The following is a 15,258-nucleotide window of genomic DNA, read 5'->3' on the forward strand; positions in this document are numbered from 1 at the left end:
CTTTTTCCAGTCACCTGTGACTTCTCCCAACTGCCATGACTTTACAAATATCACTGAGAGGGTCTTGGCAACTACATCAGCCAATTCCCTCAGGACTCTGGGATGCATCTCATCAGGTCCCATAGACTTATGTATGTTCAGATTCCTCAGGTGGTCTTGAACCTCATCTTCACTTAGAGTGGTGGGGATTTTGCTTCCTCAGTTCCTGCCTTGACTGAGGCAAAAAAGTTGTTGAGTACCTCATCCTTCTAGTCATTCATTGTTACCAGTTTGTATGTTGGAGTTGTCCAGAGAGGTGGTGGAGTTTCCCCTCTTTGAGGATATTCAGAAGCCATCTGGACATGGTCTTGGGCAACTGGCTCTAGGTGACCTTGTTTGAGCATAGAGGTTGGATTAGATGACCTCCAGAAGTCCCATCCAATCTCCATTCTTCGATTCCATGAATTGCATTTATGGCATCTATAGTAATAATTGAATAGTAGGCTATTGAAGTCTCAAGGCTGATTAAGCATAATTTCAAATATCTGTTATATTCTCAGAGATGAGAAGGACATAGCAAAGATGATAGCAAGGAGTGTTAGTGGAGCATTCTCTGGGGATCACTAGAAAAACTAGGAATGCTAAGAAAATTCTCATGAAATGAGATACTATAGGTTAGATGCAGTGTTTTTTGGTTGCTTTTCTGAATCTTTGAATCATCATAATTCTTCAAATAAGAAGAGTGACATAAGCATTGCAGATATAATTAATCAAGTTGCATCCTCATACAAGAGCATCACAAATTGCTTTCTGCAGTGTTTTTTGTTAGTTAATTTATGGCAGTGCACGTTTAATTGAACCTTATAGTGTGGTTTCTTTATTAGCTACTGGTGCTGCAACCACCATCTATGCAGTTGAGGCAGATGGTGACCCAAATATGGGGTTTGAAAAGTCAAAGGAGCTAGGAGAAATGCAGTATCTTATTAAATGGAAAGGCTGGTCGCACATCCATAATACATGGGAAACTGAGGAAACACTGAAACAACAAAATGTTAAAGGAATGAAGAAACTGGACAACTATAAGAAAAAGGATCAGGAAGCAAAACGCTGGTGAGTATTTTTATAACTATTTCCATGTTGCATATTTTTTGTAACAATATAGATGTTTTTAAGTGCCTGTACAACAGGAAGACAAAGCTTTAAAGTTGAAGCTTCCCTAACACCTTATGGTCCTGTAAGATTATGAGCACACCAACTTTACTTGAGCAAGTGACAATACTCACACATCTTGTAAAATCAGGCCTTTAAAGGAAGCAGCTTCTGCACCTAGATTTTAATATGTCTGTTATAAATGACGTTTTAACAAGATGAGTGGTGGGTTTTCTGGTTTTGTTTTAAATCTTAACTTTTACTAATTTTCTCATTGATTGATTGTTATTTTGATCAGAGTTCTTTGGGAATTGCTGCAGAGATGAAAAAAATCAGAAATGGCTGAAGCACTCAAAACATTACAGCATTTAGTTTTCTTGGCTCAAACTTTTGTCAAAGCCTCAGAACCAAGAAATTAAAAAATCCTTATGTTTTAGTGGTATGTTTTGGTATTGCAGTTAATGAGTATGTTTAATATAATCTATGAATAGTGCTGGAATTTTAGTGACTCCTACTCAGAAGATAGATTCTTATAGTGAGACATCAGTGTTGTTCTGTGAAAATACCATGTGAAGTACACTACTGTGTTGAGAACAGATATTGTAAATTATCTGCATGACTAGTACAAGCTATAGCTGATAGTAATTTCTCTTGATAAGCTTCCTCAGTCATCAGTGATGAATGACTAGGCCAGATGCAACACTTTTATAGCAGGAATTCCAGAGCTGTAGCTTCTTCAAATAAGCTCTCTAAACAGCATTCCTATGGTGCTTACATTCAGAACTTTAAAATTGCCAGATTTTCTTAGTTTCAGAACTACACAATGTAGTAAGTGCTGCAAATAAATTCCCGTTTCAGGCTGAAAAATGCTTCTCCAGAAGACGTGGAATATTATAACTGCCAGCAGGAACTTACAGATGATCTACATAAACAGTATCAAATAGTGGAGAGGATAATTGGTATGTGACAAAGTTCCACATGGAAAATAGTGTTGAGAATATTACAAGTTTATTACTTGCATGTTGAATTTATAGTTAAGAAATTTAGGTTATTAATATTCCTAGCAACTTAAGGCAAAACAAAATCTTTGATGAAAAGTTGTCATATTGTCTTTGCTGTGAAACTAGTTCATGTTGTCTTATCCCCTAAAATGAATGTTTTCTTAAAATACAGAAAGAAAATATTGATCTGGTATCTCTGGTATGTTTCTGCAGCTCATTCAAATCAGAAATCAGCAGCTGGTTATCCAGATTACTATTGCAAATGGCAAGGTCTGCCTTACTCAGAATGTAGCTGGGAAGACGGTGCTCTCATTGCCAAAAAATTTCAGGCATGTATTGATGAGTATTTTAGCAGAAACCAATCCAAGACCACTCCATTTAAGGACTTCAAGGTGAGTGTGTAGTTTCAATGGATTTATACAGTTACAATAATTTAAAAAAAGCTGATATATTTTATACATCCAAAATGCATTTTATTTTATTTGAATGCTGTCCAAAGCAGTAATAATGATAGCTATATTTATATATGTAGGAAATATTACTCTTAAGAATAGCCTTAGGTGTCCCCGCCCATGGTAGAGCGATATGAACTAGATGATCTTTAAGGTCCCTTCCAACCCAAACCATTCTATGATTCTATATTTGTTTTCTACTTATTTTATTGCCATTCAAAGATGGAATTGTTTATTACTTCAATTTGTTTTAAAAGTAACCTTTGTGAATGAGTTCATGTCACTTCTGTTGTGGAATTTAGATTAGCAAACTAATTTTAGCTTGCAAATGGATGGATATTGTTATATGGTCGAGATGTCTGTGACGAATAAAGACCAGATTTGGTGACCAAACGGAATCCTACTGCTACTTTGTTTCTATAAGAAGACATTCTGGTAACTTCACTCAGTAGTAGGACTGATGCTCAATTTGCTTTTGACAGATTTTAAAACAGAGGCCGAGGTTTGTTGCGCTAAAGAAGCAACCATCTTATATTGGAGGACATGAAGGTTTAGAGTTAAGAGATTATCAGTTAAACGGACTGAACTGGCTTGCTCACTCATGGTGCAAGTAAGTAGTCTTAAATTAGTCTTGCTGTTTTTAACTTGAAAGCATTTAAAATTTTGTTTGTTTGTTTGTTTGTTTGTTTGTTTTTTAGAGGGAATAGTTGTATTCTTGCAGATGAAATGGGTCTGGGTAAAACAATACAAACGATTTCTTTTCTGAACTACCTGTTTCACGAACATCAACTGTATGGGCCTTTCTTGCTAGTCGTGCCACTTTCTACCTTGACATCTTGGCAAAGAGAAATTCAAACTTGGGCTCCTCAGATGAATGCTGTGGTTTACTTAGGAGATATAACTAGCAGAAATACGGTGAGTATTTCTTTGTATCATTGAAAAAGATTAGCGGTAAACAAGACTCACTTCATGTTCCTGTCTTATGCTAATCTCCAATATTTTGATTAGGAATGAGCAAATAATTGAAACATTGCATGTGGTTAAAATGCAAATTAAAAGCATAAATTTTGATCGGATCTGAATGAATGTGAAAAATTTCATTCCTGCTTAATAATAAAAAGGATTAAAAATGCAACCTTGCATTTGAAAATAAATTGTCCTTTGTCATGCGATTATTTAGGTGAGTAAAATAAACATTTAAGACAGACAGGCATAATCTTAATTTGTTTCCTGAAAGGAGGAATATAAGTAACCTTATCCATTAAAGTTTAAAAAGCAAAAAAAAACCCAAACAAAAAACACCCAATCACAAAAAAAACAAAACACACACAAAGAAATCCACAAAAAACCCCAACCAAACAAAACCCAACAAACACATCCCCACCATTTAATAACTTTAAGAAAAAAAGCTTCATGTGTTATGTTCCTTTTTCATGATCAGATTCTTGTATGTCACTTAACATCTATATTGCTATAGTACCTGAAGTCATCCTGATCAGTAAGACCATTTTTTTTAGCTTATAGTTTGCTTGATTCTTCTTGTAGATAAGAACTCATGAATGGATGCATCCACAGACCAAGCGATTAAAATTTAATATACTTCTAACAACTTATGAAATTTTGCTGAAGGATAAGGTAATCGCACTTACTTATTCAGGGAGATAAAAATAATTTGTAGAATGTAAAATTCCTTTTAAATTGACATATATTTGGGTTCTGGGCCATTAGGTGGATGGGGAATATGACAGCTTTACTCTTGGAAGTATGAAGGTCAAGTTTTCTTTAAGCACTTTCAGATTTTATGTATGCATGGTGAGACTTTCTGCCCCCTCCCTTCCCCCCCATATCAAGCAGGTAAAATTTATTTTTCTTCAGTTTTTTTGTGCTTCACATTGCTGTAGTAATTTCTTTGCATCTCAAAATCTCTACTTTCCTGTTAGACAGTCATCTAGGAACTGAAGAAACAAACCAGTCCCTAGCCCCAAACACCTGTGATTCACAACTCTGAAATCCCATGTTTTTTCTTTGTATTTGTGTGCACAGTATTACATGTATCTATATTACTACTCTCTTTGTGATGGTAGTACATAAAGTTATTGTTTATCCTAACAGCGTATGATAAATATAATAAAAAAGTTCTGCTCGTTGACTTTCTATTTCATTTGTTTGTACATGCTGAAAAGAAGAGAGTCAATTGTGGATTTTTGTGGATTGGGGTTTTTTTTGTCAATTGAAAATTTATAGATCAGCTTTTTGCCTTCCTCCTCCCCCTAAGTATAAACTTGGTTTATACTTTCTTTTTAATCTTGGGATGTCTACATAGCCTTTTGTTGAATCTAGCAAACATAAAACCCATAATTAATGCTAAAAACATATAGGTGTCCTTTTTTATTAAAATAAAAGGAGTGATGACATATGTATAACCTCGTGTAAAATGTCAGAAATTGCATAATATATTAACTTGTATAATATCTTCCCCCCCCAATTTCTTGAAGTCATTCCTTGGTGGTCTGAATTGGATATTTATAGGAGTCGATGAAGCTCATCGTTTAAAAAATGATGATTCCCTTCTGTACAAGACTTTAATAGACTTTAAGTCTAATCATCGTCTTCTTATTACTGGAACCCCTCTGCAAAACTCCCTTAAAGAGCTTTGGTCTTTGCTGCACTTCATCATGCCAGAAAAGTAAGGAATGTGATGGGGGTTTTTTTGTTGATGTTGGGTTTGGGGTTTTGGGGTTTTTTTTGTTGTTTGGGTTTTTTTGGTTGGTTGGTTGGTTGGTTGGTTGGTTGGGTTTTTTTGGGTTTTTTGTGGTCAAGTCTCTTATGGTCAAATATTATAGTGATTGGAGAATCAATAGAGATAAAGAATTGCATTGTGAAATAGTTTAAATATTTTTTATAAAATAGATGCACATATTTTTCATGCTGCTCTTGATAAACTGTTTTGGTAGCAGCTGTCACTTTTTCTGTTTTAGCAGTCCAGAAAAAAGATGGATTGATGGAAATAGAATGGGGCTGAGAATGTCATCTTTTCTGTGTTAGTACCATGAATGAAAACAAGATTATACCACAATGCCTGATATCCAGTAGTTCACTCAGGCACGTGGTGTGATTCTTGGGGTGGTCCTGTTCAGGGCCAGGAGTTGGACTTCGATGATCTTTGTGGGTCTCTTCCAACTCAGGATATTCTGTGATTCTATGATTCAGGCAGCCAATTTGCCCTTATGGTTTGCATAGAATAGGTTTACTGTATTGACATTATACTGACCTCTGTTTATATCTGGTATAAATAAGAGCACATGTTCCTTTCGGATATCTTGTAAATACAAAGCACTGTAGCTCCAATTAGTTTCAGAGCTATGCATTGCATTGACTTCTTTAGAACCTTACAAACAAAGCCACTAAGTTTGTTGTCTGGCACCTATTCTTCATTTGATCACAAAGTGCATTCTCTTAGTCTGTTAGGACATACCAGAGGATAATCACATTTCAGCTAGTCCATACAAGCTGTAAAAGGTATGTGAAGTTGTCTGTTCTCTTGCACTTTCTCCAACTATACAACTATTTTTTCATGCTGCTCTTGAGAAATATAATGGAATTCTGCAATGTTCTACCTGTGTTTCCATGCAGAAAAGCAAAATGCTGGGTTTTCACTGAAGAAATTAAAATTCAGTAGTTTGTTCTGAATTTTCATTCTGCAAAAGTTTGTTAATTTCCATTCTCCTATTTGCAGACAAAATATTTGGAATTTCTTGTGAGATGCAAATTCAGAAACTTATTTAATAAAACAGAGGGGAGTGGTGAAGAAGTCCATATGTGTTTGTGCATGTGTGGTATATTTATGGTCTTTGTGTGTCTGTGTTCATGGTATGTCATTATTTTACCTTTATTCTTTCTATGTTGAAGGTTTTCTTCCTGGGAAGTTTTTGAAGAGGAGCATGGCAAAGGGAGAGAGTTTGGTTATGCAAGTCTTCACAAAGAACTTGAACCATTTTTACTTAGAAGAGTTAAAAAAGATGTAGAAAAGTCTTTACCTGCTAAGGTTGAACAAATTTTGAGGATGGAAATGAGTGCATTGCAGAAGCAATATTACAAGTAAGTAATGACACTTTTTAATTCCCACTCTTTTAATGACATATCTATATGAAAATTACTGGTGCAGTAGTTCTCATAATGCAATTTTAACTGAAATTTTGAGAGCTTACATCCTTCATATTTCCACAAATGGTTATAAATTACTTCCATTGTGCACATTCTATATCATAGGTGGATTTTAACCAGGAATTATAAAGCCCTGAGTAAAGGTTCAAAAGGCAGTACCTCAGGCTTTTTGAACATTATGATGGAACTCAAGAAGTGTTGTAACCATTGCTACCTCATTAAACCACCGGATGATAATGAATTCTATAATAGACAGGAGGCCTTACAGGTAATACCTTTTTTAAAAAAAAAATTTTAAGTGATTTTACATCTCTTATATGAATGCAATAATTTTATAGTGTTTTGGCAATTTATTTGTTCTTATTAAATTATTTTAAGAAAGACCAAGTTCTCTATCAACTGTGCATCCTGGGTTTTACAGGTAAGTGAAATGATTACCTTTTTGTTTGTTTCTTAACTGGAACTGAATAATAGAGAGATCAATACTAAATAAAATATCCTTGGCGTGAATTATGATAAAAATAAAAACAAAATAGATTGAAATAGTCTCTACATTTTCAGACTAAATAAACAAGACCTATTTTAAACCCAGATTAAAATAAAGCAGTTAAATAAACAGGTAAATTGAATATAAATGCAAATGTATGTGACTGGCAGTAGTACACCAACAATCCATGTGATAGCAGAAAGTAATCTGCAGAATCTCTTTAAGCTTTTTTGTAATCAAATACTGTTCTCTGCATGCCTTCAAACAACCAAATTGAAAGGAAATAAAAGTAATTAACATCCAAAGCTTAGTCTGGTTGTTTTGTTGCTATAAATGAAAGCAATTATAGCATCACTACTAAAGCTGGTCTGTGATTGTGTTGTTGGTTTAGAGTTTGAGGTTTTTTGGATAGGTTAACTAATCTTTGTACTAAAACTGTTGAGAACCACACCAACAAATAAAAGCACTGTTATAATTTATACAGTTTATAACACCATAAATGTTTCTAAAGATCAGGGTTTTTTCTCTGTAAACTTTAAGTTCACAATTTAAATACTTACCCAAAACTACTAGATTGAAATCACAAGCTGTCACTGCACAAACTATTTTATATTGTAAAATGCTTATCTAAGCTAAAGAATGTTTAATTTGCAATTTCGCACACTCTACTTAAATTTATAATTAATCTCATCAGAACTGTTCACCCATTATTACTAATAATTGCATACTTGTAACAATGATTTCCTTGGCTCATCTGAATAAGCTTTTTTAGCTCTAATTATGAATGATACATCCTTCTCATTTCTGGCATAAAGAATAAAAGCACCTAACTCCCAGTTTTTTATTCTGAGCCTCTTCAGCTAAAGAGACCTAATGTTTTCAACATTAAATTCAGCATGCACCTGAGTTTCTGTTCTAATGGTTTCCACTGGAGCTGAGAAGGCTGAACATTGTAACCTAGCTAAAGCATATTGACTTCTACTAACAGGATTCTTCTCACTTTTATCTTGCCAGAAAAAATTGACTGATTAGGCATTGTTTAAAAATACTTAGAGGATCAAGTAGCAATGCTTAGGTCTGTTCAAAAGACAGAAAGTGAGGAGCAAGTAGTACTCAGGTAGTCTGTTGTTGTTTATTTGGTAGAAGAGAATTTGTCTACACTGTAACTGCTCTAACTCATAGCACAGTATATTTGCTTAACATTTTAATGAAATGTTAAGATGCTGTTTTATGAGCCAGAGCTGAGAAATGCATTTATTTGAAAAACATGCTAGTCCTGTTGATTTCAGTTAGAGAGCTTAACACTTTTATAATGAGTTTTTACAAGATCAGGATTGACTAAATGCTTATAAAACTTTCATGTTCAGTTAATGAATGTCTAACCATCTGCAGTGTATGTTAGGGTTGAGGTGAACTTATTTTGTGGTACACGTTTTCTTGTCTTGTAGCATTTAATACGTAGCAGTGGGAAACTAATCCTTCTTGACAAGCTACTAATTCGCCTACGAGAACGTGGCAACAGAGTACTGATTTTCTCTCAGATGGTGAGGATGCTAGACATCCTAGCAGAGTATTTGAAGTATCGTCAGTTTCCCTTTCAGGTAAGAATTTTGCTGGTAGTAGCCAAGAAGCCTTGATCTTTACCATTTTAATCTTTTTAAAAGTGTCCTTTTTGTAGAAAGACTTATGAAAGTTTAATTTTTTTGTACAGTAAAAGACTATCAATTACTATATGCTTAATAGTATTTTGAAATTAAACTGATTAGTTGGAAGTGTTACATTACTCTTATTCCCCTCCCCAATTATTTTGGCAATTGAGAATTCAAGTTGCTCTTAATAGAATATGGTAGGAGTTCCTTTTTAACTGTATTATTAACTGTATTATTACTCTTTAGAGACTTGATGGATCAATAAAAGGGGAATTGAGGAAACAAGCATTGGATCATTTTAATGCAGAAGGCTCAGAGGTATGGTATTAGTGGATGGCTGATTTTTTTTAATCTACTCGGCTTTATTTTTTTTTTCCCCCGGGAAATATAACAAATATTGCACAAAAACTGAAGATAGAATAAAGTGAGGTATGTATTCTCTTGAAATTCCATTGCTGTGGCAGAGACTATAATGTTTACAACTCTTAATAAACAAACATAGTTATATTTTTAGATTTTTGTCAGTGCTCTTTATCAAAGTAATTTTACGTGCTGTTTAGAAATTGAAGAATTTAATTTATTTTGTTGTGTAGGACTTAATCCTTCAGTTTTTACAGGAGCACTGAACTTTAACACAAGTTTTTGACATCAAAAACCTACTTAGGCAATGGGCAGAACTGAGTTGTGTATATCCTTGCATAAAGAAAAACTATGTTGAATAGCTTTAAATCTGGCTTCTGTTATTTTCATTTTTTACCTCTTATTTCCTTGCCCTGGAAGAAACTGCAGAACTGATTTCTAGCCATTGTTTGTGTACCACTTAAGTTTCCTAGTTTATTTAGGTTTCCTATTATGGAAGCCATTCCATACCTTTGATAATCTCAGATCTTTTGTCCTATACTTTCAGTAATAGAAGCATAGCATTTGTCAGTTGCTGCTGAGCTTATGTTTCTGCTATGGTTGAGGAGGAAGGACTTCATTTCATAACATAAACTTCAGATATTTGTTAAATACAGAAGTTAGTTCTGTTTTAAATTTCTAGTACAGACATAATTGCCTTTTTCTGGAATCCTTGTAGTTGTACTGTACAGCTTTTAAGATGAAGGGGGATCTAAGTTTCACACAGCATTCAAGAATGAAGGCAAACTATGAAGTTGTACAGCAATAAAATTGTTACCTGTTTTATTCTCTATTTCTTTCCTAATCACCTTATCATTTTCATGGCTAGGCTTCACGAATGAAGATTTGGGAAAGGCTCTATCCACATTTGTTACAAGCACGCAGGTAGCTAAAAAGGCCAATACGAGACAGGCACGTCCGGTTGCAAAAGGCACAGCAGAAAGACTCCTTAGGTGGTATATTCTGCAAGACACGATTCTTTTTGCGTTGTCTTTTCTCCTCGAGAGTGATCCTGCGTGCTTTCTCAAAGGCATCAACAACATTATAGATAGTGTGTCTCCAGACCTCCCAATTGGAGGTCAGAGTAGACCAGTTATGATGATCAATATGGCCAAGTCTGAGATGTTGTTTCAGGGAGTCCTTGTATCTCCTCTTCGGGGCTCCTCTCTTGTGGCAGCCGGTGGCAAGTTCACCATAAAGCAAGATCTTAGGGAGGCGGTGGTCCTTCATCCTTGAGACGTGCCCTGCCCAGTGCAGCTGTGTTCTCAGTAACATGGCCTCAATAGTTGTGATTGCTGCTTGTTCTAGAACAGATGTATTAGTCACGTAATCTGACCAGTGGATGTTTTATAATAAATGCCAAAATGTCATGCTTTTTTTTTTTTTGCTAATACTGAGCTAAGGTATTAATGGAAATATCTACAACAACTCCAAGGACTCATTCCTGAGCAGTAATGGCTTCTATTACCTTTGACTGTACTTGAAATTCAAATTTATTTCCTATTTCACTTTAGTTTCATGTGCTTTTTTATTGCCTGTCTCATAAGATCCTTCTGTAGTCCCTTGTAGTTGTCCCTGAATAACTCCATATCATCTGCAAACTTTGTCACCTCATTACTCATCTCATTTTCCCATTGTTTATGAATATGTTGAAGAGCATTGACCCAGGCAAAACACTTTAGTTTCCTTTACAAAAAAAGCAGAGGGACTTGGGCACACTTGAGGCTTTAACAACAAGGGGGTTTGTATTTTTGGCCAGTGTTTTGCTTGTTTTTTTCTTCCCAAGTGGCTTTTTTTCATCTTCCAGGATGCTGCTTCCTTTAAACCACGGAGAAGCTGATAACTTCGCAAGAGAAGTTGATATCAGTTTGCTTTATACTTATACAAGGTCTGGCTGGACTGGAGTTAATTGTCTGCATAGCAGTTCGTATGGTGCTGTGTTTTAGATTTGTGATGAAAACAGTGCTAATAACACACTAGTGTGTTAGCTGTTGCTGAACAGTGTTTACATAGTGTCAAGGCCTTCTCTGTTTCTCACTCTGCCCCTCCAGTGAATAGATTGAGTCGTGCACAAGTAGTTGAGAAGGGACATAACCAGGCAGATGACCTGAACTAACTAAAGAGATATTCCATGCCATATAACATCATGTTCAGCAATAAAAAAGTAGAGAATGGGGTTTAGGGAGGTTAGCCATCTTTTGCTTGGGAATTGGCTGGACATCAGTCCGGCCCATTGGGAAGGTGGCGAGAGATTGCATTTGCATCACTTGTTCTGTTTTCTTTCTCTTTTTTCATTTCTCCTTTACTTACTAAACAATTTTTATCTTGACCCCCAAGTTTCCCTGCTATTAGTCTTCCTTTCTCCTTCTCCTTGTCCCACTGGGGGGGTGGGCGAGAAGTAATTGTGTGGCTGCATGGTGCTTAGCTGCCTAAAGAAAATACTAGCTGGTCTAAAGAAAACATTGGACCAATACTTGTTGAAGATGAAGGTGATCACCTGACTAATAGGAATGAAGTAAAAGCAGAGGCATTCAATGTGTTTTTAGCCTCAGTCTTTAATAATACTGATAGACCTTGGACTGCCTGATCCAGAGTCAGAGGACCATGAGTGTGGGAACAGTGACTTTCCATTTGTGGACACTGAAATTGTAAGGGAACAACTGTATCAACTGAATGTTCATCAGTTCATGGGGCCTGACGAGATTCATCCCAGAGTATTGAAGGAGCTAGCAGCTGTTACAGCAAGACCTCTCGATCATTTACCAAAGGTCTTGGGAGTCTGGGGAAGTCCCTGCTGACTGGAAGCTAGCCAGTGTTATTCTCATCTACAAAAGGGCTTGAGGGAAGACCCAGGGAACTACAGACCTAATAGTTTAATCTCAGTACCTAGAAAAATTATGGAGAAGATTATACTGTGTACCTCTGAAAGGCATTTAAAGAGCAATGAAATCATCAGCCACAGTCAACATGGATTCACAAAGGGAAAGTCCTGTCAAACTAATTTGATTTCCTACGATAAGGTCACCCACCTAGTGGATGGAGGGGAGGCAATAGATGTAGTTTTTCTGGATTTTAGTAAGGCCTTTCATACTGTCCCTCACAGCATCTGGAGAAGTTGTCCAACTATGGGATGAGCAGGTTCATGGTGCGTTGGGTGAAGAAGTAACTGAAGGGCAGAGCTCAAAGGGTTGTAGATTAATGGGGCTACATCTGACTGGTGACTCTTGAGGGACAAGAGGCCTTGCAGAGGGAGGGTTCTAGATAGGTTGGAGCATTGGGCAATCATTAATGGCACAATACCTAACAAGAAGAAATGCCAGATTCTGCACCTAGGACGTTGTAATGCTAGACACAAATATAAATTGGGAGAGGAGTGGTTGGAGAGCAGCCCTGCAGAAAGGGATCTGGGGGTCCCGGTTGACATCAGGCTCAGTATGAGTCAGCAGTGGAACCTGGCAACCAAGAGGGCAAACTGCATTCTGGGGTGCATCAAATACAGCATATCCAGGCAGTCAAAAGAGGTGATTATCCTGCTGTATTCAGTGTTGGTGTGGCTTTACCTTGAGTACTGTGTGCAGTTCTGGGCCCCACAATTTAAGAAGGATGTGAAGTTCCTTGAATGCATCCAGAGGAGAGCAACAAAGCTGGTGAAAGGACTGGAAGGCATGTCCTGTGAGGAACAGCTGAGGACTCTGGCTCTGTCTAGTTTAGGGAAAAGGAGGCTGAGGGGTGATCTCATTGCTCTCTGCAGCTTCCTGAGGAGGGGAAGTGGAGAGAGAGGTGCTGAGCTCTTCTCCCTGGTATCCAGTGACAGGACGCATGGGAATGATGCGTGGGAATGGTTCAAAGCTGTCCCAGGGGAGGTCCAGACTTTACATTAAGAACAATTTCTTTATGGAGAGTGTGGTCAAACCCTAAAACAGGCTTCCTAGAGAGATGGTTGATGCCCCAAGCCTGTCAGTATTTAAGAGGCATTTGGACAATGCCCTTAATTGCATGTTTTAACTTTTGGTCAGTTCTGAAGGAGTCAGGCAGTTGGACTAGATGATCATTGTAGTTCCCTTGCAACTGAAATAGTCTATTCTATTCTAATAACAATTTACTCGCTCTAGCCATGACAAACAACTTTTTGTATTACAAGTCTAATATATGTTTATGATATACTTAAAGAAGTATATGAGTTCACAGTCTGCTCCACAGAGCATATAAAGAAGTGTCATGTTGGTTCTTTGAGGGATATTATAGCTAATATATATAAAACTATTTCTTTTTTTATCATTTCAGGACTTCTGCTTTTTGCTGTCTACCAGAGCTGGAGGATTAGGTATAAATTTGGCATCTGCTGACACTGTAGTTATATTTGATTCTGATTGGAATCCACAGAATGATCTGCAGGCGCAGGCTAGAGCTCATAGGATTGGACAGAAGAAACAGGTACACACACTTGTCTTTTAAGCTTCAAACCTGAAGGAGGGTTTCATTATGTTAGCCGTAAGCTGTCTGTTTGGGCCATTGCAGTCCTCATATATTTTGAGAATAACTAATACTAATAACTAATACTTACCAAAAATGTCTAAAAATGTTAATATTCCTAATTTGCCTTTTAATTTTTTTTTTAAGTCTCCCTATACAGAGACATTGCATGGCAGCTGTAGTATATGGATAGGAAGAGGATTTGTGGACTTGTCCCACGTTCATTGGCATTGTGTCATTCTAGAAAGTAACTGCTGTACTTTGGGTGCATCCATTTTACTTCGTTTAATACTTTGTAGTTCTCTTTGGGTTTATTTCTGGCAGAAGACTTCAAGTAGTGATCAGTCATAACACATTTCCTTGTGGCCCTGATTGTGCTTAATCATAGAAGTTTAAAGAGGAGAGGTCTAAGAATTTCTTTCTTTTATTTTTTTAAAATAATTTCTGTAGAGACTGTGATAACATGATTGACTGGTTTCATATAAGCAATACTAGTTCAATAAGATTTAGAAGATTTGTAATCACGGTTAATGTTTCTCCCTGTTGTTGCTCAAGGGTTTTTTGTTAACTTCATCTGAGTATTTTTTCATGTGTAATTTGTGAGCAGGTAAATAAAGCCTTTTTTATAATATGCATAGGTTAATATTTATCGGCTAGTCACAAAAGGATCAGTAGAAGAAGATATTCTTGAAAGAGCCAAGAAAAAGATGGTGTTAGATCACTTAGTAATTCAGAGAATGGATACTACAGGGAAAACCGTACTACATACAGGCTCTACTCCCTCCAGGTATATTTGTTTATTCTTTCCTATTACCCTATGCTTAAGTATACCTGACTATTTGAGTAAAAATGCAAGTCATTTCACTTGGTTAATAAAAGGAAAAAAATATGTGGTAAGCAGTTATGTAAGTAAAGACTGCAAAGTATATTTTCTTTGTAAATTTTTTTTTTACATATTAAATATAGGTTTTAAGACAAAAGGAAGTTTGACTCATGGTTATAGTAATTTGAAACAAATCACTAAGATAAAGTGTTTACTTGAAACTTTCTGTATTTCAGCTCAACACCTTTTAATAAGGAAGAGTTGTCAGCAATTTTGAAGTTCGGTGCTGAGGAACTTTTTAAAGAACCTGAAGGGGAAGAAGAGGAGCCTCAGGTAAGTGGAACAGTGCATCTACTCTTCATGGACAGAGAAACATATGAATTCTTTTGTTGTAAAGAGAAACTTCTGTTTCAGGAAATGGATATAGATGAAATCCTGAAGAGGGCTGAAACTCGAGAAAATGAACCAGGCCCGCTGACTGTAGGAGATGAGTTGCTTTCACAGTTCAAGGTATTGCTCTGTTACCTCCCTCTTTCCTTAATTATACTTTCCTTTATAAATGCTATTTTTTGTTCTTCTTTACCTATTCATCTTTTCTTCATTCTTATATCATTCACACATCATGTAATGGGTGAGTAACTGTCTCATGGGTCAGGCGCAAAGGGTTATAGTAAATGGGGTT

At 36.2% G+C, this 15,258-nt stretch overlaps 1 protein-coding gene across 1 annotated transcript in view; it reads left to right on the forward strand.

Moving 5' to 3' along the window:
* The window catches only part of LOC135404360 (chromodomain-helicase-DNA-binding protein 1-like), a 91,296-nt gene that overhangs the window by 46,738 nt on the left and 29,300 nt on the right, over positions 1-15,258 (forward strand). The window contains exons 8-22 of the mRNA XM_064639084.1: positions 864-1,089; positions 1,987-2,087; positions 2,343-2,521; positions 3,064-3,191; positions 3,280-3,496; positions 4,127-4,216; positions 5,077-5,267; positions 6,491-6,679; positions 6,851-7,013; positions 8,681-8,833; positions 9,128-9,199; positions 13,565-13,714; positions 14,392-14,540; positions 14,813-14,909; positions 14,991-15,086. Of these exons, the coding sequence (XP_064495154.1) occupies positions 864-1,089; positions 1,987-2,087; positions 2,343-2,521; positions 3,064-3,191; positions 3,280-3,496; positions 4,127-4,216; positions 5,077-5,267; positions 6,491-6,679; positions 6,851-7,013; positions 8,681-8,833; positions 9,128-9,199; positions 13,565-13,714; positions 14,392-14,540; positions 14,813-14,909; positions 14,991-15,086 (2,201 nt within the window). The remainder of the gene's footprint in view (positions 1-863; positions 1,090-1,986; positions 2,088-2,342; positions 2,522-3,063; positions 3,192-3,279; positions 3,497-4,126; positions 4,217-5,076; positions 5,268-6,490; positions 6,680-6,850; positions 7,014-8,680; positions 8,834-9,127; positions 9,200-13,564; positions 13,715-14,391; positions 14,541-14,812; positions 14,910-14,990; positions 15,087-15,258) is intronic.

This window comes from Pseudopipra pipra, chromosome W (assembly GCF_036250125.1).
Source record: "Pseudopipra pipra isolate bDixPip1 chromosome W, bDixPip1.hap1, whole genome shotgun sequence".
In the NCBI taxonomy this organism is placed as follows: domain Eukaryota; kingdom Metazoa; phylum Chordata; class Aves; order Passeriformes; family Pipridae; genus Pseudopipra; species Pseudopipra pipra.